The 26,410-nt window shown below is 41.7% G+C and overlaps 1 protein-coding gene and 1 non-coding gene across 2 annotated transcripts in view; one reads left to right on the top strand and one right to left on the bottom strand.

Annotated features, from left to right (window-relative positions):
* LOC126475038 (juvenile hormone esterase-like) overlaps positions 1 to 26,410 on the top strand; it is a 133,301-nt gene that overhangs the window by 14,657 nt on the left and 92,234 nt on the right. The window contains exons 2-4 of the mRNA XM_050102584.1: positions 57 to 207; positions 4,054 to 4,188; positions 13,017 to 13,293. Of these exons, the coding sequence (XP_049958541.1) occupies positions 145 to 207; positions 4,054 to 4,188; positions 13,017 to 13,293 (475 nt within the window). The 5' untranslated portion in view covers positions 57 to 144. The remainder of the gene's footprint in view (positions 1 to 56; positions 208 to 4,053; positions 4,189 to 13,016; positions 13,294 to 26,410) is intronic.
* Trnas-cga (transfer RNA serine (anticodon CGA)) lies at positions 23,328 to 23,401 on the bottom strand. Its single transcript has one exon. It is a non-coding gene; the product is annotated as a tRNA-Ser (tRNA).

Consider the following 26,410-nt stretch of genomic DNA (forward strand, 5'->3'; position numbering starts at 1 on the left):
TTAAACTGTCGCATTGCACAAAGAACTTGAATTAGTACAACCATTGTCATTTACAGGCCTTCGTGTAGTTGCCGAGACAGCGACGTTGAATCCAACGCACTGTAACGAAGAACACAAGCTGGTGGCGGTAACAACGCGTTAGCTATGCAGCTGAAACTGTCAGTCGCCGACTTGTTTGCCGTCGTTGGATTTATGACACAATGCAAGGTAAGTTGTTGCATTAGTAGTGGCAGCATTGATAGAGAACAACTGAATATTCTGTCGGGTCTTGCAGTCGACCTAGCCCTATGTTCCTTTCCCTGTAAAACGAACTTATCACCGAAGTAGCGAAAAGTCGAAAATGGTTCAAATAGCTCTGAGCACTATGGGACTTAACATCTGAGGTCATCAGTCCCCTAGACTTGGAACTACTTAAATCTAAGGACATCACACACATCCATGCCCGAGACAGGATTCGAACCTGCGACCGTAGCAGTCGCGCGGTTCCGGACTGAAGCGCGTAGAACCGCTCGGCCACAGCGGCTGGCGCGAAAAGTCGTGAAGATTCATTATCGAATACCGTTATCGAGTGAAAGATTAAATCTGAGAACTGACAAGCTGTAACTCTCAGTCTGGTTCAGTCCGTAAGAGTATTTTCCTATGAAGTAAACGAAAATATATTAAAAGTTTCTCTTCCGGTGCAGATGGGTATAAAATTTCTGTGAACGATACTCGATATGTTGTAAGTTCTATCAACAGCACTAAGTTTTATAATGAGATATAAAGGCACATATTCCCTGAGATCCGTTGGGCCGAAATGTCGAAAACTTACCGCCAATAAATTTTGTGCTGTGGTCCCGCCACGATATCCTGGTGCACTGTCAGAGAGGCAGAGTAATAGGAAAGTGTCCTGTGCGCATGCGCTACTAGAGTTGCGAAGACCATCTGGCAAACATCGGGCGACTCGTGATTAGGGTATGTAATGCGCCAATGAGTTAAACAATAAAGTACTCCACCACTCATATTTTCTCACGCCTAGTTCGTAGCATTCCAATAATTCATTCCCACTTCCAAGTGTTGTAGGAGTTTACAGTACCACTGACGGCTTGGTGCGTGTTGTTCTGCTTCTCTTGCGGTGTAGTCGTCTTTTTAGGGTATAAGACCCGGTGACTCCTGCATTACGCAGAAATTCCCGTATTCGAAAACCATCGTTCACAATATTTGCTGTAACGGGAAGGTGAAATCTACACATTGTTTGCTTTAATGTAATACACAATACTGTGATCACAAAAATAAGAATGGCATTAATATAGCTGGTTGGTCGCGAAATAACTGCCACATGATGTTTCTGGATCCTTTCATAATTCATTACGCGTTTCGGTCTGTGCCCATCTTCGGATGACAGCTGGCTGTTAGCAGTACACATGTTTATTTGAAATCTGTGTGCTATTAATAGTTGGCTGTTAGTAGGACACACGTTTAACTGAAATCTCATTTTGCTATGTTGAACTGTAAAACCTATGTCGCTTTTGACGTTACTTGACAACTTTGCCAAAGTTGTATGTTCACTTTGTATAAAAGGATGATCTGAAGATGAGGGGCCGGCCGGAGTGGCCGAGCGGTTAAAGGCGATACAGTCTGGAACTGCACGACCGATACGGTCGCAGGTTCGAATCCTGCCTCGGGCATGGATGTGTGTGATGTCCTTAGGTTAGCTAGGTTTAACTAGTTCTAAGTTCTAGGGGACTTATGACCACAGCAGTTGAGTCCCATAGTGCTCAGAGCCATTTTGAAGATGAGGAGAGTCCGTAACGAGTAGTGAATAAAAATAAGGATTCAAAAACTTTCTGTGACTATTGTTTCGCAACCAGCTAAATATTTTAAAGCCTTTTATATATTTGAGATTAGAATGGTCGCACGATTCTTTCACGACTTTCAGTCACGTCTACGATACAGTACTGTAAGACCATAGAAACACGCTTGCACAGGAAGACAAGAAGATCAACACACACGAAGACATCACTTACAGTACACATGTAAATTCGCAGAGCACTTGAGAATGTGAGTGAATCCATGAACCCCGTTGTGCTACGCATGCATAAACGTAACTGGTGCTGTAGTTTATTATTTAAACAATTATTAATACAGGTGCCGACTTTGGAAAATATCGTGTATGATGGATGAAACAAATAGGAGGGCCAGCGCTGGTGGTTCATGGAGTGGCGTTAAAGCCAACGCACTTACCCATAAGATGCTGAAGTTTCTTGTGTAGGTACAGCACTATTGAGTCACTGTCTTTCTCGCAGTCACTTTTGTCGTTCAGTTAAAAATATCTTCTCTGCCCGTGTAACAATTTGATTTGCAATTTATGTCAAGTAGAGAGTATCTTGTCTTTATTGTTCTGTTTACGTAAATTGTCAATGCTACAATTTCTCATGTTCTTATATAGTCATTTTCTGTGTTTTATCACACAGGTACTAACTGATTCACATGCCTTTTTCCCTTCTACATCACATTTCGCAAGGTACTTCAACTATTGCTGCACTACCTTGAGTTACTGAGTTTATTTGTATTCTATTTTAATTTACAACCCATCAAATTATGTTTGCTAATGATGATGGTATTCAAGTTTCTGTTAAGAAACTTAGACTCGATGGAGTTTCCTTGATATACAATACAAATTACGTTGTTGTTAATATCAACGAATGCAGAGATATAAACAGAATGGGCAAATATTGTTCGGAAATTTTTAAGCAGGTGATTCTGCCCTTTACTTCAACCTTCTTACTGAGTATCGACGTGCGATGAGACACATTTTTTTCTCTCACGCCAAGCTCTCTACATCTTATAGAAAAGTACTTTGTAAGAAGACGCATTTGCGGTGCATACTGCAACTGGTTTATGTAGCGTACAAATACCAATAAACTTCCAGGAAGCAGAATAAATCTAGGAACTTGTTAATGTGAATTTCTCCGATTACCATATTCCTTTTGGACGTTGTGCGAGTCTACCCATTTTTTCTGTTTAACATCTCGCAAACGTGACTGTACAACTTTTTTCTCAGTACTCAACTTGTTATATTTTATGTTTCATTCGATTTTCATGTAAGTGAGGGGAACAGGTATTTTAACCCTACGTCTTCTTTAAATACTTGAATGCCCCTTGTTCTATGTTTCCCTAAAGTATTCCATAATTCCACAAACAAGAGCTACAGCATTACTGCACGTTGTTAAAAGGTTTGGGTTGGAATGAGTTTGATGTTATCCCACCCCTTCGAAAATTAACATTATTCCACCACAGTGGTCTGATATACTTATTCCTTGAACAATACAACAGAAATACTGCGTCGAGCCAACGTTCTGAGGTAGCGGTACCAGCAGTCAAAATATGTGCTTCACACTGTACGATCACCAACATCCAAAGCGTATGAAAGAGCAGTTAAGGTGAAGTTTCTCAGAAGTTTCAGAGAAGAAAGAGCATTTCTCTGGCATTAAATGCAAAAAAATTCCATCCTGTTAATGGGAGGCTGTTACTATAGCAAACTACCGTTTGCTGCCTCCCATTAATAGGACGGAAATTTTTTGCCTTTTACGCCAGAGACATGCTCTTTTTTTCCCCGAAACTTCTGAGAAATCTCACTTTAACTTCTCTTTCATACGATTTAGATGTTCGTGGTGCCTTCACTGAAAGTGTACTACTCTGATCAGATTAATTTTCACCATTCACTACATTAGAGTATTCATGATAGATGACTTTTCTTACCATATAAATATTGTATATAATTATACGTATTTCTCGTGTAATAAACATGGCCCAAACTCCGTACAGGCATCCCCATTTAGGTTCTTGTTGGTTTCCCCATAACAGTACATCTGAAACGTGGACTGTGTCTGTAATATGGCAACTGGCGTTTTTCTTCCATATACTTTTCAATTCCTGAGGATGTACTCCGTCTCTGTTGATCTCGACTTATACGGCACTTTGAGTGTAATCATCCTTTCTTTGTGTAGTGATTTCCTGCTCATACCGTGAAGTTTTTCAAACGTGTGACGTGACATTTCTTGTACATTCCAGGCAGAGGACGTGCTGGTGACGGTGCAGCAGGGCACACTACGGGGAACAACGGCGATTGGCGTCTACAACACGTCATACACGGCTTTTCGTGGTATCCCGTTCGCAGAACCACCCGTTGGGGAACTGCGTTTCCAGGTGAGCACTGCAAAACACTCAAAAGAAAGCCATCTATATGTCATTCAAATTTACAGCTAATTCTTCTTTAAAATTGGGCTAAATGTTTGAGTGGATACGAAATGTGACCTGCATTCGGAAGGAATAGTGTACAAATCCTCGTACGGTCATAGTGCCTTAGGGTCCCTGTAAGTTCTCTATATCTAGTGGCGAATACCAGGCTGATCGCTTTCATTTCGAATCTTCGTTCTATTCGAGCTTATTTTCCTTCTCTTGTAAAGAAATTTTTCTATATAACTGCACGCATCGACTGTTGAACATTGATAAAACGTTTCAATAGAAAAATCTCAAGTAAAGGCGTTAAGACGCAGAGTAAAAAAGGAAGACTGTTGAGAAACGTCCAGTCAACGACGATATCACTAGGGAAGGCGCACATGTTTGGACAGGACAAGCTTGTTTCGTGGAAATTACCCCGAATTCTTCTTTAACCCTAGCACCACTAAGGGGGGCAAAAATTGTCCGCAGTATTTGTTTTATTTGTGTAATATATCTATTTGTTGGAGTGAAGAAGCAAGAATTTAGGTAGTTGTAGAAAAATATGTAGAGTATGTGCTGTCATGGTTTTATAATTTTTGTGATTTTTTTTAAAATCTGCGTATTACATTTAATCTAAGTGCGGGCAGTTTTTGACCCCCCACCCCTTAGACATCGGTGAGACAACTTGTGCCATTAAAATATTTCTCAATATGGCAGAAAGAAATGCAGTTTCTGAGTGTTCTACCTCTGTATTGTGTTGCCATTGTTGGTTTTAAATAAATCTCCTTTGTTGTTCGAGCAGTTGTACATTACTCGCAGTTCTAATAAAACGTCTCTCAGTATCAGACGCTTCTCACAGATGGAGAGGTGTCAGCTATAATAAATGAAGCAAGTGAAGGTGATGAAAGTGATCCAGAAGAAAATGATACAGTTATGACATACGATAGTGACACAGAAATTGAAAACGAGTCAGTTCACGGAGTTCAACAGTATGCAGCTCTTCCTGCATCCTTGTTACAGCAAAAAGCGGTAGGGAATATATTACTGCGCCTCCAAGGCAAGTTCGCAGGATAGTACAAAATTTAACGAATTTTCGTGAAGGTTTGACTCATGAAGGCTTGACCTCTAGTTTTTCTGAATCGTTCCAAAAGTTTAAAACCCCCGAAATAATGAAGGTTATCGTGGGCTATACAAACCAAGAAGCTCGTAACAAGAACTTGAAACTGACAACCATAGCAGAAATGTACGCCTTCATTGGTATTTTGATCCTCATGGGCACAAATAATGACACTAGGCTGCCTCTTGAGGACTTATGGGGTAAAGTACTGGGAAACAATATCTACATAGCTACAATGAGTCGTATTCGATGTGGAGAACTTCTGTCCCTTATTAGATTTGATGATAAAGAAACAAGAATCGAAAGACGAAAGCAGGATAAGTTTTCCCCGTTCATGAAGTTTTCGACAAAATTCACGAAATGTTTGTGCAATACTACATACCAATTGCAGATCTAACGACCGATAAAATGCTGTCCCTATTCGAGGAAAATGTCTCTTTAAGGTCTATGAAAGACAAGCCTGGGAAGTAAGGTATATTGATTAGGATGTTATCAGATGCACACACCCGGTATGTTCTAAAAATGGAGTTCTATGCAGGGATGGATGAACGACTTGCTGAGGAACAGAGTACAAAGGCAGTTGTTAGACGCCTAGTGAATCCGCTGGCAAGAAGTGGCCGATATATAAGAACAGATTGTTATTATACATCCATAGACCTAGCCGAGGAGATTTACAATGATGACAAGTTATCTTTGGTTGGAACATTGAAGAGAAACAGAAAACACATACCAAAACAGCTAAAGAAGACGCAGGGTGGAGAGGTACGAGTATATTGTTATTCACAGATCGGAAAACAGGCAACGCACCAGATACCTTGGTTTCATACATCTCCAAACTGAAGCCTACTAAGGTTCTACTTCTTTCCACACAACAGAATGATAAAAAGGTGGGTGAGTAGACAAAGAAAAAAAGACAAACATCCATCTCTACTACAATGAAACCAAAGGGGGCATAGACAGAATTGATCATACGACGCAACATCATTCAGTAAAACGAGGGATGAGAAGGTAGCCATTATTTCTCTTTTTCACCTTGAAAGATATTGCCTGTCTCAATGCTGGAACAATTTTCATGATAAACAACCCAAACTGGAATAAGAGGAAGCATAATGCAAGAAGGATGTTGTTATTGTTGTGGTCTTCGGTCCTGAGACTGGTTTGATGCAGCTCTCCATGCTACTCTATCCTGTGCAAGCTTCTTCATCTCCCAGTACCTACTGCAACCTACATCCTACTGAATTTGTTTAGTGTATTCATCTCTTGGTCCCCCTCTACGATTTTTACCCTCCACGCTGCCCTCCAATACTAAACTGGTGATCCCTTGATGCCTCAGAACATGTCTGACCAACCGATCCCTTCTTCTAGTCAAGTTGTACCACAAACTTCTCTTCTCCCCAATCCTATTCAATACCTCCTTATTAGTTATATTATCTACCCATCTAATCATCAGCATTCTTCTGTAGCACCACATTTCGAAAGCTTCTATTCTCTTCTTGTCCAAACTATTTATCGTCCATGTTTCACTTCCATACATGGCTACGCTCCATACAAAAACTTTCAGAAACGACTTCCTGGTACTTAAATCTATGCTCGATGTTAACAAATTTCTCTTCTTCAGAAACACTACATTCCATTATCCTCGTTTTGCTTTTGTTGATGTTCATCTTATACCCTCCTTTCATGACACTGTCCATTCCGTTCAACTGCTCTTGCAAGTCCTTTGCTGTCTCTGACAGAATTACAATGTCATCAGCGAACCTCAAAGTTTTTATTTCTTTTCCATGGATTTTAGTACCTACTCCGAATTTTTCTTTTGTTTTCTTCACTGCTTGCTCAATATACACATTGAATAACATCGGGGATAGGCTACAACCCTGTCTCACTCCCTTCCCAACCACTGCTTCCCTTACATGCCCCTCGACTCTTAAAACTGCCATCTGGTTTCTGTACAAATTGTAAATAGCCTTTCGCTCCCTGTATTTTACCCCTGCCACCTTCAGAATTTGAAAGAGAGTATTCCAGTTCACATTGTCAAAAGCTTTCTCTAAGTCTACAAATGCTAGAAACGTAATCTAGCTTCTAAGATAAATCGTAGGGTCAGTATTGCCCGACGTGTTCCGATATTTCTACGGAATCCAAACTGATCTTCCCCGAGGTATCTGCTAGAATTAGGTCAACAGCTCGTTAGGCCAGCTGTGGAAGAGACAGCAAAGAATATCATGGGTTTAAAAAAGTCTATCATCTCTGCAATGGAATGTGTTCTACGGAAAACACTGCCCAGCATTACAGCAACTGTGTAATCTGTTGAATTTTATTCAAGAGTAAGATGTCACACCTGTTTGAAGAGTGGAAACTCTAAATAGGAAAAAGGCAAGATGACAACAGTGTCTGTAGTTTATTGCAAGTGTTCCAAGTATGGGTGTTCCGCTCATTCTACAAAAACAATTATATGCAAAGATTGTGAAATTGAAAGTGAAAGTGGAAAGGAAGGAAAAACTGAACTGTAATTTCTTTGATTCTCTGGTTTCTTATTTATGGTTTGCTATTGTACGTTCTTTTATAATCTCTTAATTAAGTCTCATGTATATGAAACTGTTAGTTTCATGATAAAAATACAATAATATTTCTCATTTTCATTACTTTATTTATTGTATTTGTGTACGTTATAATGTTCCCAATAACTATGGAAAGTGTGCTGCAACCTAGTAAGGAAGTTCGTAGTTCAATAAACAATCAAAATAAAACAAGCAAATAAAGAAAAAAATGTTAAAAAGTGAAAAGAATGTGAAGAAAATTTTTGCCCCCCCCCCCCCCCCTCGCGCCTCCCACATCCCACATCCACGTAACTGATCCGAGCTTAGTGGTGCTAGGGTTAATCGATTTAAATATACCAGTAAGGGAAGACTTTGCAAACCATAATATTATTTCTCTGAAAAATTATAGCATATCACAAATATCCTCTGTAGCAGTTACTTTTTAAATATTCCAACTCGATCTCCAACAGTCTGGGTTAATTTACACCATTTCCACAGCTGCAATTAACTAACACAGTGATTTACTGTGACTTTTATGCCTCTCGCACATCCTGCCACCAACCAGTTCGACAAACGCCATTATTGTTTCCCTACTCACTCAACTGTGCCTCAACTGCCGCTTTATCCTATTTTACGCGTATGTTAATGTCTCTGGGTGCGGTAAAAAATGTACACATGCCATATGTTCCTGTTGTAGTTTACAGTCCGAGGACTAATATGATGCAGCCCTCCGTGCTACTCTATCCTCTGAAACTCCCACAGTCCTGAATTTAGCTTTACTATCAGCTCTTCACATTTCCACAAGCTCCCACCTGAAGATGGGCAGAGGCAATACTGAAGTATTTAGCACAATAGACAGCCAGAAAAAAGTTAGTACACTCCGTTAGAGGTTTCCAAGTAACTCAAGATTTATCCCTACAACAGTGCATATGGATTACGTGAAATGATTACATTAACAGATAAGTAGTGCAAGATGTTCAGAGGTACCAGGTATCGACCCATACTGAAACACCCTAATAGTAAGTGGTGTAGCCTCCATCGGTGGCTATGCAGGAGATGACTCTGGCATCCAGTTGATCGCACAGGTGGCGAATACTGTCCTGAGATATGTTTCTCCACGACTACTCCAACTGTTCACATAGTTATGTACGAGTTGTGGGTTGACGAATCATACGTGTCACTTCTCGTCACATTATATCTCATACGTGATCGATTACAGACAAGACCGGAGACATTGCTAGCCAGGGAAGTTGCTGCACGTCTAGAACGTTGAGTTTCACAGGCAGTGTGTGGGCGAGTATTATCCTGCTGGAACAACACGTCACCTTCGTGTTGCATGGATGGCAAGAGAACGGGTCTAACAATATGCTGCATGTACCGTGCGCTAGTTAGTCCCTTCAGAAACACTAAGGCAGAATTAAAGTTGATATTTTACTGTAACCCAGACCATAAAGCTTGGAACGCGGCCAATGTGTCTTGGAAGAACGCACTACGAGGCGGTGTTCACCAGGTCTACGTCGAATGTCCAAGTAGGATCTGCTTTCCTCACTAAAGACTACGACGCGCCATTCTCACTTCCAAGTGATTCTACACACATCAAAAAACGTTTTGCATCACCTCGGTTCCCAGAGTTCCGGAACCTGTACAGATAACTGGAATAAAGGTCAACATAAACATCATTTCCGCCCTTTTTTTTGCCCATGAAAATCATACATTCCATGTTGTATCACCATACAGCAAGACCTTCAGAGGTGGTGGACAGATTGCTGTATACACTGGTACTTCTAATACCCATTAGCACGTCCCCTTGAGGTTATGCATGCCTATATTCGTCGTGGCGTACTATCCACAAGTTCATCAAGCCACTGTTGGTCAAGATTGCCCCAATCCTCAGCGGCGATTCGGCGTGGATCCCTCAGAATGGTTGGTGAGTCATGTCGTCCATAAACAGCCCTTTTAGATCTATCCCAGGCATGCTCAGTTGGATTCATGTCTGGAGAACATCCTGCCACTCTAGTCGAGAGATATCGTTTTCCTGCAGGAAGTCATTCAGAAGATGTGCACGATGGGGGCGCGAATTATCGTTGATGAAGACGAATACCTTGCCAATATTCTGCCGATATGGTTGCACTATCGGTCGGAGTATGGCATTCACATATTGTATAGCCATTACGGCGCCTTCTATGACCACCAGCGGCGTACTTCGGCCCCACATAACGCCACCTCAAAACAGCAGGGAACCTCCACCTTGCTGCACTCACTGGAAAATGTGTCTAAAGCGTTCAGCCTGACCAGGTTAGCCTCCAAACACGTCTTCGACGATTGTCTGACTGAAAGCATATGCGACACTCATCGTTGAAGAGAACGTGATGCCAGTCCTGAGCGGTCCATTCGGCATGTTGTTGGGCCCATCTGTACCGCGCTGCATGGTGTCGTCTTTGCAAAATTTGACCTCGCCATGGACGTCTAGAGTGAAGTTGCGCATCATGCAGCCTATTGCGCACAGTTTGAGACGTAACACCCTGTGGCTCGATGAAAAGCATTATTCAACATGGTGGCGTTGCTGTCAGGGTTCCTCCGAGCCATAATCCGTAGGTAGCGTTCATCCACTGCAGTAGCAGCCCTTGCGTGGCCTGAGTGAGGCATGTCATCGACAGTTCCTGTCTCTCTGTATCTGCTCCATGTCCGAACAACATCGTTTTGGTTCATTCCGAGACGCCTGGACACTTCCCTTATTGAAAGCCCTTCCTGGCACAAAGTAACAATGCGGACGTGATCGAACTGCGGTATTGACCGTCTAAGCATAGTTGAACTACAGACAACACGAGCCGTGTACCTGCTTCCTGGTTTAATGACTGGAATTGATGGGCTGTCGGAGCCCCTCTGTCTAATAGGCGCTGCTCATACATGGTTGTTTATATCTTTGGGCGGGTTTAGTGACATCTCTTAACAGTCAAAGGGATTGTGTCTGTGATATAATATCCACAGTCAACGTCTATCTTGAGGAATGCAAAACTTTTTCTGGTGTGTATAAAACGGCACCAGTCCGTCATGCATGTTGATGCTGTGGCATGAGTGGCAGACGGGTTGGAAGTCTAACTGCTAATAAACAGTTCGCATTATTTCTTGTTGACACGTCTACGGCACAAGCTCTCGTATCTATACTGTGGTAGCTGTGCGATCTGCCGCTGCTGTCCTTAGAGCACGACGATCCTGGCGGGCGTCTGTGGTACGTGGATGTTCAGAATATCTACGGGTATGAGAGTTCTCACTTGACAGCTGATAAGTGTATCGTTGCACAACCGACGAAATATGACGAACTAGTACTGCAATTCTCTGAGATGACCATCTCGCCACTCGGAAGGCCTCAATTTGACCTCTTTCTAACTTCTGATGTTTTAAAAAAACTGTAGAGGGTGACGGGGCAGCAGCAGCAAAATTGAATGAACATGTATATATTATAGAACGTGAAAGCTACATATGAATATTATTGAGGGTCCAAACTCAAGTCTGTATTTCTGGAGCTTTTGTTACATGTTTTGTTGTCCTCCATCTCCCATCATTTCAGAATTGATTTTACATATAAAATTTCCAGATCTAGATCTATGTTTTATTTACAGAATAATCAGTACAACACCACTTTTAGATAAGCACCCTGTAAGTGACTTGCCTAGCGGTACGAAACAAATGACAAATTTATAAATATGGAGACTGTAACAGCCGAGCAGGTACGCACTTCCTGCGTGCACCTGCATGGCATGGTTACTTGCTTGTTCCAAACGTTTGCATCACACTACCCCTTCCAGCTGTAAGCATTCCCTATTACTAGGTAGACACAGATGGCGCCGTGGCAGCTACGCACTACGCGATTAGTCTGGAACCGCGCGACCACTACGGTCGCTGGTTCGTATCCTGCCTCGGGCATGCATGTGTGTGATGTCCTTACGTTGGTTAGGTTTAAGTAGTTCTAAGTTCTAGGGGACTGATAACCTCAGATGTTAAGTCCCATAGTTCTCAGAGCCATTTGAACCACTACGCGATTAGTTCCCAGACGAAGCTGAAACCATTAGCATTAGATCTAGTATCCCACAGGTGGCGTATGCCGTTATCGTATCAAAATCGACACCGTCTTCCCGAAGGGGATTTGTTTGAAATTCTATATGTCGGATGTTTCTCTGGAAATATATCATGCATTACTTATATTGAAAGTCTAGGATTAAGCTACTCGTACTAAAGTGAACTCTAGTAAGAAACATGCACTGAAAAGGAGTGTATGTACTGATGCATTTGTTTCCGCCATTATAAAGACAAAGAGAGATTTTTATATCCTATAAATCCCTTATCTTAATGAAATTTATCTCGAAGAATAAGGTCTTGTAGTCTCCGTGCTCTCTTCCTACTTATTCGAAATATATGCATGGAAGTTTTTCTGCAGACTTCAACATCCCTAGCATTAATTACTATAAAAAAAACTTGTAACTGGCACAATGCGATCTTTTGTGAGGAGTCACCTCCTCCTGATATCAGTGATCGAAGTATACCTTTACAATCAATAACACTCGACTAAAAGATGTCTCATTCATTTTTTGTGTTACAGCTGTACAATTTTGTGAACGTACTAACATGTTTCCCTTTGATATCTTGTTAAAACGTTGTTTACGCAACCATAACAAAACAAGGATAAACTTCAGTTTGATCGTAGAGGTAATATTTTCTTAAGTAACAAGGTTATATTGTAACACGTTTCTGCAAGGCTCCCGGGTTACTTGGTGCTTACAATTTATTCACAACAAGTTGTGTATTTGCAAACCTTTACACGTGCATCTTTCATAACATTACACAAATGTTAATTACTATTCTTCTGCCCCTTTTGCTTTTTCTTGACCTGAAAGCTCACTGCTGCTTGCGGTAGACAATTCCTGCATTTTTGACAAACTGTAGTTAAAGAAACTAGCACCAGAAGCTTAAGTGCAGGAATGAATATCTTTCTAAAGTGGAGTATGAAGTGATGCAGCCACACAGTTCAAAAAGACGGCGGGAATGAAGCCCATTGTAAACAGAAATGAGCAAATACGTAATCTAAGTAATTCTAGAGTCTGATCTGATTTTCACCGTTTTTGGAATAAAGCCCGTTCAATAATGATCGATTCAATTCTCGGCAGGCGCCGCGGCCGGCCCGCTGTTGGTCCGGGGTTCGTGACGCGACGCGCTACGGCAGCGACTGCGTGCAGCAGAACGGGGCCGGCTCGGAGGACTGCCTCTACCTGAACGTGTACGTGCCGGGGGTGCCGCAGGAGGGCGCCCAGCTGCCCGTCTTCTTCTGGGTCTTCGGCGGCGGGTTCATCTTCGGCGGCGGCTCGGACCAGCAGTACGGGCCAGACTTCCTCGTCTCCTACGGCGTCATACTGGTCACCGTTAACTACCGCCTGGGGGCGCTCGGTACGATTCTGTCTTCTTCTTGCGCTCAGCAGCATTACTGTCTTAATTACCCTTTATTCAGGTAACGTCCCCATTTTTCCCTTAAAGTACGGCAAGTCTCTGCGAAGATGTAGAGCATATGTTGACATTAAGTTACACACAATCAAATACTAGAATATCTATCCTTACATATGTCCGAAAAATACATTGTCCTCTGACATTAATGTGACTACCTGAAAACAACCTGAATAACCAGGTTTTGCGGCGCTAAATGGTGCGAGATGTGCAGGAAGAGAGTCAGTGAGGTTCTGTTATTTATCGACAAGGATGCGGAGTCATGCCCACTACAGTGCCGCGGCCAGCTGCGCTAGGATTATTTGTTGAGGATCCATGGCCTAAACAGCTCAATCGAGATGATCCCACAGGTTCTCGATTCGGTTTAAATCTAGGGAGTGCATTAATCTCATTCTCTACAAATCCCTCACGTAACGTGAGATGTGTGTGACACGTTGCAATGCCCTGCTGGTGGACTGCGTCGTACCAATGATAAACGAACAGCATGTAGAGGTGATCATCATCGCCAATGTGATAGATACATACTTTTGTTGATCCATTGGACCTTCCAAAATGACAAGATCATCCAGGGAATGCCAAGAAAAGTCCCCAGACCACTAACTGTTGCAGGGAATTTGCCTTCAGACGTTTCACGCCGTAAATGACAAGTGTCCGATGGATCATAAAAAGAGATTCATCTGAAAATGGCACCTGGCGCCGTTCAGTGATAGTCCTCTTGCGGTATTGGCGTGCAAATTCCAATCTTTGTCGCCAATGAACAACAGTCAGCATGGGTGCATGAAACAGGCGCCTGCTGCAGGGTCCTTACGCAGCCACATTCCCTGAACGGTCGTTGAGGAGACACTATTGGTAGCAATTTGGTTCATCTGGGCAGTCAATTCTCAGAAGTTCCATGTCTATTCGCCCGCACACACCTCCGCAACTTTCCTTCGTTCCAATCATGTGTGACCGGTGGTGTGCCACAGTTGCTTCGGCGTCGGTATTTAATAGAGCCATTTTGCCATGCACGATATACTTTAGCCATCTCGGCACGCAAACAGTTTGCAAACTTAGCCGTTTTGGACGTGCTAAAACGTTGGCCTGAAAGGCAATTATCATGACTTTTAGCACGCCACGTAAATTTTTCCTTTTCCGCGTTACGATAACGACTGGAGTGTTACTCTCTTTCCTCTGACACACTTTATGTGTCCTCCATTTGTTTGATACCACACACCCGTTGACGCCCAGCATATACGGTGGTTACACTTTTGTGACTGGACTGTGTAAATAAAAAGTACTACAATGCCGACCAAGGCTTTGGGGAGTTTTCCCTTCGTTGTAAGGCATATGTTGGAGCTAGAAACCCTAAACTTGCCCAACTGGAGTTTCTCTATCCCATTACTATCCTTTTCTAGTACGTGGCTTAAACGAACTAGGTACTATTTCGGGTACAGACTAGGAAGCTTATAACACGTAGTAAATCAGAAATTGAGAATATTATATACTTCTATATAATCGCCTGGCGAGGTATATTCAATAGTAACACGGGAGTAATGGTCACTGGGACAACAAAAGTAGCATGTACATCGTAATACTGGCGTCGGTAAAATAGATAAACCGGAGCCTATGTTACAATTGAAGGAAAACGCAATACACAGGATATGGCACTCAATATATAAATATATCACTGCGATATTGAACGTCAGAATTAGATAAATGTACGTTTCGTTGAATAGCAGCACAATGACAGGAGGCATAAAAAATCGAAGCAAAGAAATTAGGGTAAGACAACAATAATAATGGGTTGTCTGACCTGATGGGTCAGCCAAAACAGCAAACGAATGAAAAAAAAAAACCACATACAGTAAACTAATGCTGACAACCCAGTCTCCAAGGAGAATCTGGAGAAGAAACAGTGTGGCTTGTGGATTCCACTACAAACTAAAAACATTAAAAAAAAAGCACCACGAAGGAGTTACCCGAATGGGACGGATATTGATAGATGTGATGTACATCTACAGACAAACAAATGTTTAAAATTTCAGTAAAATTTGAAGATTCATCGAAGATAAAGTGCTTCACAAATTGAGAAAGTCAGTAACGCGTTGGTTAACCTCTGGCCCTTATTCAAGCAGTTACTCGGTTTGGCATAGATTGGGAGGGTTTGGTAAGCACGAAGATAAACAGTAGAAGGCCTCTCCGGGTGCGGGAGGGCATTATCTTTGTGAGGTGTAAGCCCAGGATGGCTTGCCATGAAGGGCAACAAAACTGGGCGTAGATCATCGTTGACGTACCACTGTACTGTAAGGGTGTAGCGGATGACAACCAAAGAGGGCCCTGCTATGAAAAAAAGTGGCACAACACACCACCAAATCCTGATGCTCGGGCAGACGGGCGACTGTCAGGTTGGCCATCTACCGCTCTCCTGGACGTCTACGGACACGTCTTCGGTCTGGAATCTCATTGACTGGAGTAGAATTGTTTCCAGTGCTGAGTCCAGCTTCGAAACGAGCCCTGAGAACCAGAGAAGATGTGTTTGGAGTTATTGCCGTCATACTGACCGGCGGCCAGCAGTGACGGTCTGAGGTGCCATTTCTTTTCGCAGCAGGGTTCTTTTGGTTTTCATTCGCGGCATCCTACAGCACAGCGGGCCGTCGATGATATTCTACGCCGCGTTCCTACTGCTTGTCTCCGCGCTCGCCAAACACTGCCATCGCCAGCAAGATCGCCGGATCTCTCTCCAATTGAGGACGTTTCGAGCATTAAGAGCAGAGCCCTCCAACCAGCTCGGGATTTTCACGATCTAACGCACCAGCTGGAGAGAATTCGGCACAATATCCCTGAAGAGGACATGCAACAATTCTACTTACGTGAGGGCCAGAGGTAAACCTGCGTGTTATTGACTTGCTCAATTTGTGAAGCTCTTTCTCTTGAATAAGTAATCCATTTTTTGTGAAATTTTTAGTGATTTGTTTGTCTCTACATGTCAATCACATCTACAGATTTAAGTCACATTCGGATAATTCCTTCGTGCTGTGTCGTATTTATCTGCGTCTTATAGTGTGCAACAGGAGCAAGATTACAACTTACTTCGAATTACATCTGGTTGGACACCAAACTGAAAGAACACACAAAGAGTTCTGTTCGAATCACGCGATGAACAAGGAGCAGTCAGTACCGAAACGTCGGGCGATAAATTGGAGCGCTCAACTCAGCTGGACACCCGAAAACATTCCGTGTCAATGTATCAGTGTTTTCCTGACTTGTAATGCCCGCAATCTGCCGAAAATTATTGCTTTGATAATTTAGATGTACGCAGTTGTCGATTGTAATCATAATTCCTTCATTTTGGCGGTTTTAGTTCTACACATATTGTCTCCGTTCGGGGAACAACAGGAATCTTAAAACTATTTTCAAAGATCTGTCGTAATATATTTGTAATTACGTTATCGGTTTCGAATCAGTAGACAAACCATATTAAGTCAGTCTGAATAAACGTAATTATCTTGTTAAGATAATAGTCACATATTTTTCAGTCTCAGTTGATCATTTTTAATTATATAGCATTTTTCGATCACTCCGATTCATCTTCAGATCTAAGTAGTTGCGTGAGCAATCCGTCTTATCTCCTCAGAAACACTACCGACATGTGATTCTGAATAGAAAAGACAGACTGCTGGCGCATTACTTAGAACTGAAGATGATCCAGAGTGAACAAAACATGTAATCTAATTAAAAACGTATTCAGACTACTATGTTATGTGTTTCTGAGTAGACAAGACAGACTGCTGACACAACGACTTAGATTTGAAGTTGATCCGAAGTGATCGAAACATGCTAATTAAAAATATGCCACTGAGAGACAGAACAGGAAATGAGAATTATCTCAATTATCTAAGCAGTTGCTGAATCAAGACGATTATGTCGACTATAGTGTTATTATCTTGGTGTGCAGTAAATTTTTTATAGTGATGTGGTTTTGGAAAACGGATCTTGTAGATTTACCCATCAATAATCGACCAAAAAACACATAACTAATTTTGGAAAAGCGTGTGACGTGGCCCATAGATATTACGTATAACATTTTGCTTATTTTATAACCATATTTTCTTTGATGAAATCATTCGTGCTTTTCTCCGAAATTCAAATAATTTCCAAAAACCGCGAATATTAGGAACTAACGTAACACAGCTCCCCTCATTCATATTCTTAACGTGTAGTTCGTAACGCAGGACTATTACGCCACAACATGAACTACGTAATGAATCCACAGGTTCAAATTTAAAAATAAACAATAGTCCATCTGAAATGGAAACAGCTTGCTATCGCCGATGCGTAAACCAGAACAAACGCAGATATAATTAGTAACCGCATAAGTGTCCTTAATAAGGAATGTACTATTCCCGATACATTAGAGCATCTTCATTGGATAGGTAATAATAATGATAATGAGCGTATGGCATTAGTGGCCGGGAGACCCCTCGCGGAGCGGTTCGGCCGCCGCTCCACGAGTTCTTTAACGCCACTACGGCGACTTGCCAGGGAATGAGGATGAAATGATGATGAAAGACATGTTACCACTAGATAGTGCAGATCTTTATAGTGAAACTGTTGCATTATTTAATTTGCCAGGCATGCTTGAGCTAAGTGACTGAAGCTTGCCTGCAAATGATAAAAGAGGCAAACGGAAAAGAGAAAAACAACACATATTATAAAATAGCATCTATGTGTATACGTTGTAGGTATGTAGTTTGTACGTCTAAGTATGTACGTATGTAGGTATGTATGTGTATACGTTGCACAACTCCTCCTAAACCACTGTATCGATTTTAATCAAACTTTGTACACATACCCCTTACAGTCAGGCAGCAATCGCTGTGGGGGTAAGAACCGCCTACCTATCGTAATTAATGAGATATGATGTCACAAACAATGAGAAGAGAGAAAAACTCCGCATTATGCTTGACGTTCAAATGCATTATTTCTGTGCTACGGACTCTATTCGCAATAAATTTCTCGCGCAGTATCGACATATGCCGCTAAGTTCACCAATAAAAATATATCATGGTAAAAGACGTAGTTCATGAGACGGGACATTATAAACACTCATGTGCGGGAAAAACAGCATCACGCTTGACGTTTAAAGTTTTTAATTGTGTGTTAATAGCTCTATTTGCGACATATTTTGCTGATAGTAACCACATATGTCGCTAAATATGGGTACAGAAACACATTATTGTGCGACACATAGTTCAAGAGATAGCACGTCATAAACACTGAGATACGTAAAAAAAATGTCGCACCATGCGTGGAGTTTCAATACATGTCTCCTGCACTACTAACGACTCCCTGGTATCTGGGAGCGCTTTTGAAATGTTTCAACTACGAAACGAAAACGGCAGTAGGCGACAACGATAAGCCGTCTATGGAACTATGAAGAGGCATTACCATAGAGACGCCTACAGAGTTGGAGAGACGCCAAGCAACTGTGCTGAGCATACAGGAACTGTACGGAGGGATAATGTTTCTTAATCTGGATTTGTATTTTTACATTTGTGCAGTATGCATATTTCTTTGCACGACTGTTTCATAATTTCAAAGGTGTTTTCACGAATGCTTGTAAATGAATAACCAGATTTAATTTTTTTTCGTTTCTGACAGAAAATTGACAAATTGAATACGTAGACAATTCCAGATTGTGAAATAGTAATTAAATAAAATCAGAGAGAAAGTAAATACCTACACAACATCGCATCATGCGAGTGGGCGACACAGGAGCGTCATACATAATTAAATCTGCACTGCAGCAAGCCCGAGCGTGGGGATGCGGTGGCTGAAGCGCGGTGGTGGCATCTGGGACGAGCGGGACTTGGATATCCATCCGTCCATAGGAACTCTTCGTTTCCGTAGTTTCCCACGATCGATTAAGTTTATTAATGGGGTGCTTTCTCTTAAAAAGCCACGGCGATTTTCTTTCTCGTCTTAGTCCCATGCCACAGTGTGGTTTATCTCCAATGATCAAAGCGTCGGCAAGAATTTAAACCCTAATTGTCTTCCATTTTTTTCCTCACTGTAAACGAACACTTACATGTTTGGTTTTCTGTCATATCTGGATTACATACGTGGAAGTGAAATTTAAATTAAATTCAAGAATCATTTAAACACTATTTTGTGGTAAATACCAATGCCGCTTGGAGGTACGAGGGGCGCTCAATAAGGAATAAAACACATTTTATCTTTCTCGGACAATTTCGGCTGAAAAAAAGCGGAGTTTGTTGTGGGACATCGTGGAATATTTTCGCTTCAGCCCCTGTGGTTTCATGAAGTTCCGATATGTGATGGCGCTATACATAACCTTCTATGTGGCGTCTGCAACGTAAGTGCAGGTCCCAGCAGAGAACTGGAATTGAGATTTTGTTGGCGGAAGACCAGAGCATCACGCATATTCATAAGCGGTTGCAGAATGTTTAGGAAGACATGGCAGTGAACAAAAGCGTGGTGAGGCTTTGAGCGAGTCGTCTGTCATCAATGCAACAAGGTCGCACGAACATGTCCTACCTCCCGCGAGCTGGGCGGTTGCACACGCCTCTGGCTCCTGCAATGTTGGAACATGGGACGATGTCTTTCGACGTGATCTCCTTATCACAATCACACAACTCACTACAGAGCTTAATATCTGTGCTGGTAGTGCTTACACAGCCGTACACCTGATGGAAGGGCGTGCCCGGTAGGTTCCTTGCCGCCTAACCGAAGACGCGAGGAACGTAGGGCGATCAGTGCATAATTGCTTACGAGGATGATCATGACAATTTTTTGTCGGACATGGTCACATGGTATGTAACATTGCTCTATGCCTTCTGGCCAGAAACAATACAATTCATGTAGTTGCACCACGCCAGTTCTCCTCCAAAAGAAAAGTTTAAAGCCGTCCCCTCAGCCGGTAAAATCATGGCGACGGTCTTCAGGGGCTAACGAGGGATTACTGTGTCTGATGTACTCCCTCGTGGTGCACCAATCACCTCTGACGTGTATCGCGCTATCCTCAGGAAATTGAAGAAACGACTACAGCGCGTTCGTCGGCAAGGATATGCAAACGAACTTCTCCTACTTCATGACAGCGCGAGACATCACGCAAGACTGCTCATCAGAAAGAAGCCCAGAAAGCTTCGTTGAATTGTTTTTCACCCACCCTACATCCTGGATCACGCACCTTCCGCTGACTTCCAGCTGTTTGGCCCATTGAGGGATATATTACGCAGGAAGCAGTACGTCGCTGACGAGGAGGTTACTGTTCCGGCAAGACGTTTTCTCCGACGTCGACTAGTACAGTGGTACCATGCGGGCGCACAGGCCCTCGCAGTAAGGTGGCGTAAGCTCATCGCACTGAACGGAGATAATGTCGAAAAATAGCTTCTTGTAGCTAAAAGGGTGGAGAATAATTTGGTGTACTGGGATGCTGAACGAAACCAACCTGCTTTCAGAAGAAGACGGCCGGGGTGGCCGTGCGGTTCTAGGCGCTACAGTCTGGAACCGAGCGACCACTACGGTCGCAGGTTTGAATCCTGCCTCGGGCATGGATGTGTGTGATGTCCTTAGGTTAGTTAGGTTTAATTAGTTCTAAGTTCTAGGCTACTGATGACCTTAGAAGTTAAGTCGCATAGTGCTCAGAGCCATTTGAACCATTTTTTCAGAAGAAAAACGTGTTCCATTACTGATTGAAAGCATTTCATATTACTACTTGGAATTCTTCCGACTGCGTATTTATGAGCGAAAAGTAATCGGTGTAAAGAGCACGAGGTCGGTCTCTTAACTACCTCCTTATTTATTTTCCTATTACGTACTATGGTACAGTGACAGTTTCTTACCATTACGAATTAGGTACAGTGCGGTAATTAGGGAATTTGAGGAAAAATTGTTATTTCCTTTTATATAGAATTTTTTTCTCTAAACATGCGTCTGCTTTGGAACTTAACAAGTTTCTCCTGATTTATATTTTGGATACGCGAAAGGATACTTTTTGAAGTTCCCACATTAATTATCGCCTGCACTCAGCTAATACTCAACAGCGTTACTTACCTTTACAGGAAAGAAAGGAATTGTGCGACTAGATCACTTCTTGTGATATTTTTCACACTGTTGAAACAAGAAACCAAACAAAATAGCGCAGCTACAGGCATGCTTCTCAGAACAAATGTTCAGAAAGAGGCTCACCATATTCACTTGCTCCGTATACTGGCCGGGGATAAACAAGTTTGGAAGTGCACACTTCCACAGCCAGTGCACCAGTGCCTTGCGGCTGATCGTGCTCTCAGTCCGCTCCTTATTGCTGCCGGAAAGCCTTCAGCGAGCACGCCCACTTCCTCTTAAAGTTCGACACTGCCCCAGTACGCCGCACTCGGGCAGGTTGACTCTTCCAAACCTCTCCTAAGCGAGGCCGAAATCTGACCGAATCCAACCGCCATGGCACGCGCCTTGAAGTTTCCCTGGCGGGCAGACCGCGGCCTCTCGTGAGATGCTACGGAACCTATTGCAGGGCAACCAGTGTAAATAATTTGTAGAAACAGACTATTGATATGAGGCAGCACGTCTCACCACTAACTCCGTTTTTATATGTTACTAACTGGCATACACGTCATTGCCCAGGTATTTATATTTCCAGTTTTCTATTACAAATGAAAACAAAATTAACTGTGTTTGTAATATAATGTAAAAATATGCAGTTTCATTTATTCATGAAAACACCTCTGAAATCATGAAACAGTCGTACAAAGAAATGTGCATCATGTACAAATGTGTACTATCCCGGACAGCTTCTGTACGCTAGGCACAGCTGCTTCACGTGTCTCAACTGTGACTTTGTAAGCGTCTCTATGGCAATAACTCTTCGTAGATCCATAGATAGCTAACGATTTCACCTGTAGCCGATTTCGCTTCGCAGTTGAAAGTTGTTAACAATGCTGCCAGGTGTCACGGTTTTCTGTAAGTTGCCACGACTCTAGAAGAGTCTCGGTAATAAAGGATAAATGGATTACACTTCATGTACGATGCAGCACTTCTTTCACGTGCCTCGGTGTTTATGACGTCATAGGTCTTGATATATTTGTGCAGGTACATTCACTGGCATATGTGTATATTATCTGCGAAACATGTTACGGACAGAGTTATTAGGAAAGAAGTAATAAATTTGAACGTCATGCACAACGTGACAGATTTTCACTCATCTCACTATTTATGACTCTATATGTCCTCAATAATGCGTGGTAACATAATATAATTTTTAGGTGCATTTAGCAGCATATGTGGATACTGTCTACAAAATTTATTGCAAATAGAAATAGTAGCCCATAAATAATAAAGTTAAACATCGCACATGATGTGGCACTTTTTCACGTATTTCGTTGTCTATGACGTCATATCTCTTGAATTGTGGTAGGTAGGTAGTTCTTTACCCCTTAGAAATTGTTGTCTGACAGTAACATGTATATCCTCGATGTTGGTTGAATCGATCCAGTGCTTTTGGAGAAGAAGAGAAACATACACATAAATTCATTTTTATTATAAGTATGAATCTTGATCACTATCAAGGATAGTGACACAGTTTTGACCGCCTATGTCTCCCTTTAATTTTAATTGGTAGTAAATCGTGATATCTCTCTTCTTCTTAAACTTCTCATACTTCTCTCTTCTTAGCTCCGTACTGAATAAGTCTATAAATGGTATGTTGTAAACAATGATTTTTTTTCACGTTAGAAAGTAGTCAAGTAGCATGATCACATCAACGTTTTTTCAACCAGAGGACATATCTCAAAGCGTAATTTATTATGTGTTTGTGATATCTGGCAAAGAGGAAAATATGCTTTTTGTAAAACTGTTGCGACATTATAGAAACTCAGTAAATTTGCAAATATCCCATGTTCCATGACAAAAGACCTTCTACTGTTCCAAGGTACTAGGTAGTGCACAGACATAGAAGTATGAAACTTCCTGGCAGATTAAAACTGTGTCCGGACCGAGACTCGAACTCGGGACCTTTGCCTTTCGCGGGCAAGTGCTCTACCAACTGAGCTACCCAAGCACGACTCACGCCCCGTCCTCACAGCTTTACTTCTGACAGTACCTCGTAAAGTATGACTTTACCATTCAAACGTTATGTAACGAGTTTTAAAAATGTATAGTATTTCAGTAGCCATGAAACTATGTAACTGCAGAACTAACATTGTGTTGCAAACAGACTTAATATACAGGGTGATTCAAAAAGAATACCACAACTTTAGGAATTTAAAACTCTGCAACGACAAAAGGCAGAGCTAAGCACTATCTGTCGGCGAATTAAGGGAGCTATAAAGTTTCATTTAGTTGTACATTTGTTCGCTTGAGGCGCTGTTGACTAGGCGTCAGCGTCAGTTGATGCTAAGATGGCGACCGCTCAACAGAAAGCTTTTTGTGTTATTGAGTATGGCAGAAGTGAATCGACGACAGTTGTTCAGCATGCATTTCGAACGAAGTATGGTGTTAAACCTCCTGATAGGTGGTGTATTAAACGTTGGTATAAACAGTTTACAGAGAATGGGTGTTTGTGCAAAGGGAAAAGTTCTGGACGGCCGAGAACGAGTGATGAAAATGTAGCACGCATCCAGCAAGCATTTTTTCGCAGCCCAGGAAAATCGACTCGCAGAGCTAGCAGAGAGCTGCAAATTCCACAATCAACTGTATGGAGAGTCCTACGAAGGTTAGTTATGAAACCTGAACGTCAACTACCCGAGGCGATGGATCGGCCGCCAGGCAGCCCGTGACAGAGCACTTCATCACTGGCCTCCAAGAAGCCCTGATCTTACCCCCTGCGATTTTTTCTTATGGGGGTATGATAAGGATATGCTGTTTTGGCCACCTCTCCCAGCCACCATTGATGATTTGAAACGAGAAATAACAACAGCTATCCAAACTGTTACGCCTGATATGCTACAGAGAGTGTGGAACGAGTTGGAGTATCGGGTTGATATTGCTCGTGTGTCTGGAGGGGGCCATATTGAACATCTCTGGACTTCTTTTTGAGTGAAAAAAAAACCTTTTTAAATACTCTTTGTAATGATGTATAACAGAAGGTTGTATTATGTTTCTTTCATTAAATACACATTTTTAAAGTTGTGGTATTCTTTTTGAATCGTCCTGTATAATACAATACTTACATGTGCGGAAATCGAATGATTTAAAAAAATACTACACAAAATGCAACGTCATGTCTAACAACAAAAACTGAAGAAAATGGCAGAAATTGCTAATGGCAGTCTCTAGTATTCATTCCTTCTTGCGATTCTAGAATCAGTCATTAGAGTGACGTTCCGACCAAAACACATCGTCTGTACGCAGTTGTTCACAGCTGCTAGTTGCTCGAATTTGTATCTTATTTCACAGCCATAATACTTAGCAGTTGCCTTTAAGGTATCACTGAGTGTTCACAATCGACGTAAAACTGAATCAATTTTCTTTGTGTTTTGTTCGCACTGCTTGTTAATAGCATCTGTCTTTGTCCAGGTTCCAGTAACTTGAAATCCAGTTAATCTTTAACAGAGATGAAATATAAAGAACGATGGATATAACAGAAATCACCTACTTCTCCGGAAAACCTACGTATTTGTTACTCATTAATTAATTTCTTAGACATTAATTCGAATGATGTCGACATTTCGTTAGAAATTATGGAAGGGGTAGAACAAACAGGAGATCACTCTGACTATTCCATGAATTGTAGTTCAACGATGATTGAACTGCTAATCTAGTTCCAGAATAAAAATGCAATACCTTTCTAGCCAAAAGAAAATATATTCAGTAGTTGCTTGCAGTGCCAGGAAAAGACTGTGGAGTTTTAGGTTATACGAAGCGGGAAGATAACGCTTGAAGTTAAGCAGTGCTCATATCCGGTCTTGTTTCGTAAAATCTGAACGTGAATTGTATACATGGAAGAAATATTTACATGAATTGCGAAATATTCTCCAAAATGAGACTCACAAAATTGTGAAAGAAAACCTATTCGGAAGATTTAGAGGTGCTTAGGAGAGTCAATGCACTGCTACTGATTGCCCTCTAAATTGCAACTGAGATGAACGCTACTTAATTCCATGCTTCTTCAACCTGGTTAAACGGATTGAAAAAATAGTACGGAAAAGGGAGTCGCAAAATTACGAAGTTTACTTCAAGAAAATGAATTCACCACGTGTCATTAGTATTCACTATTATAGAAACATTTATAGCTGACGGCAAGACGAACCTTCCTGTTATCCCCTAAAATGCCGTGTACAAAGATCATCAGTCAGCTTCGTGCAAGAACTGCGTTGAATCGCCACTTTATGATTACGAGCGAAAGAAGACAGGGTCGATTGTGCGATCGATGTATGCTATGACACATTCGCATACAACAATGCCAATAGTAATTGTCAGTGAATTAATATTTTCGCAGCTTTAGATCTGTCTTCAGTAACATGAAGGCAAATTAGGACCAAAAATTTAAAAAAAAATAGCAATTTTATTAAGGAAATTTTGTAATCGACGTAGCAAAATCTGGAAAACTGCGGTAGAGTAACTTTCAATATTAGACCAGAAACGTCTTCTCAGTAGTTGCAGAAAATAATTCATTGCTTCTGTTGAACTCTTGGTTTCGACTTACAGAATTCAGTGTATAGAGGAAGAGGACGACGAAAAGACTTAATACATTTCGGATGCCACCTGAAACTAATAGATTAATTCGGCCTCTCGATAAAGAAATTTGCATTTTTCAGAATACTGTCGGAAGATATACTCGTAAATTCTGATAGCTCTTTTCCATTTCTGATTTAATAGCGGAGCAGTGTTGAAAAACTTCTGTCTTTTATTCATTGTCAGTTTGCACATTAACACGTTCTCCGAATTTAATCAAATGTACGGACTATGCAGCACAATAATCAGAACAACAGCCAGGACCATTTCTTACACCAGCACAACTCTGCCTGCTAAACTGGCAATTACTGTGAAGAGCCTCAACGCATTAATTTCTCTTCTATCGGGTGTTCCAGGTGTGAGGAGAATGCTTGTTATCGTTATCCAATAAACA

This window comes from Schistocerca serialis, chromosome 4 (assembly GCF_023864345.2).
Source record: "Schistocerca serialis cubense isolate TAMUIC-IGC-003099 chromosome 4, iqSchSeri2.2, whole genome shotgun sequence".
Taxonomy (NCBI): Eukaryota; Metazoa; Arthropoda; class Insecta; order Orthoptera; family Acrididae; genus Schistocerca; species Schistocerca serialis.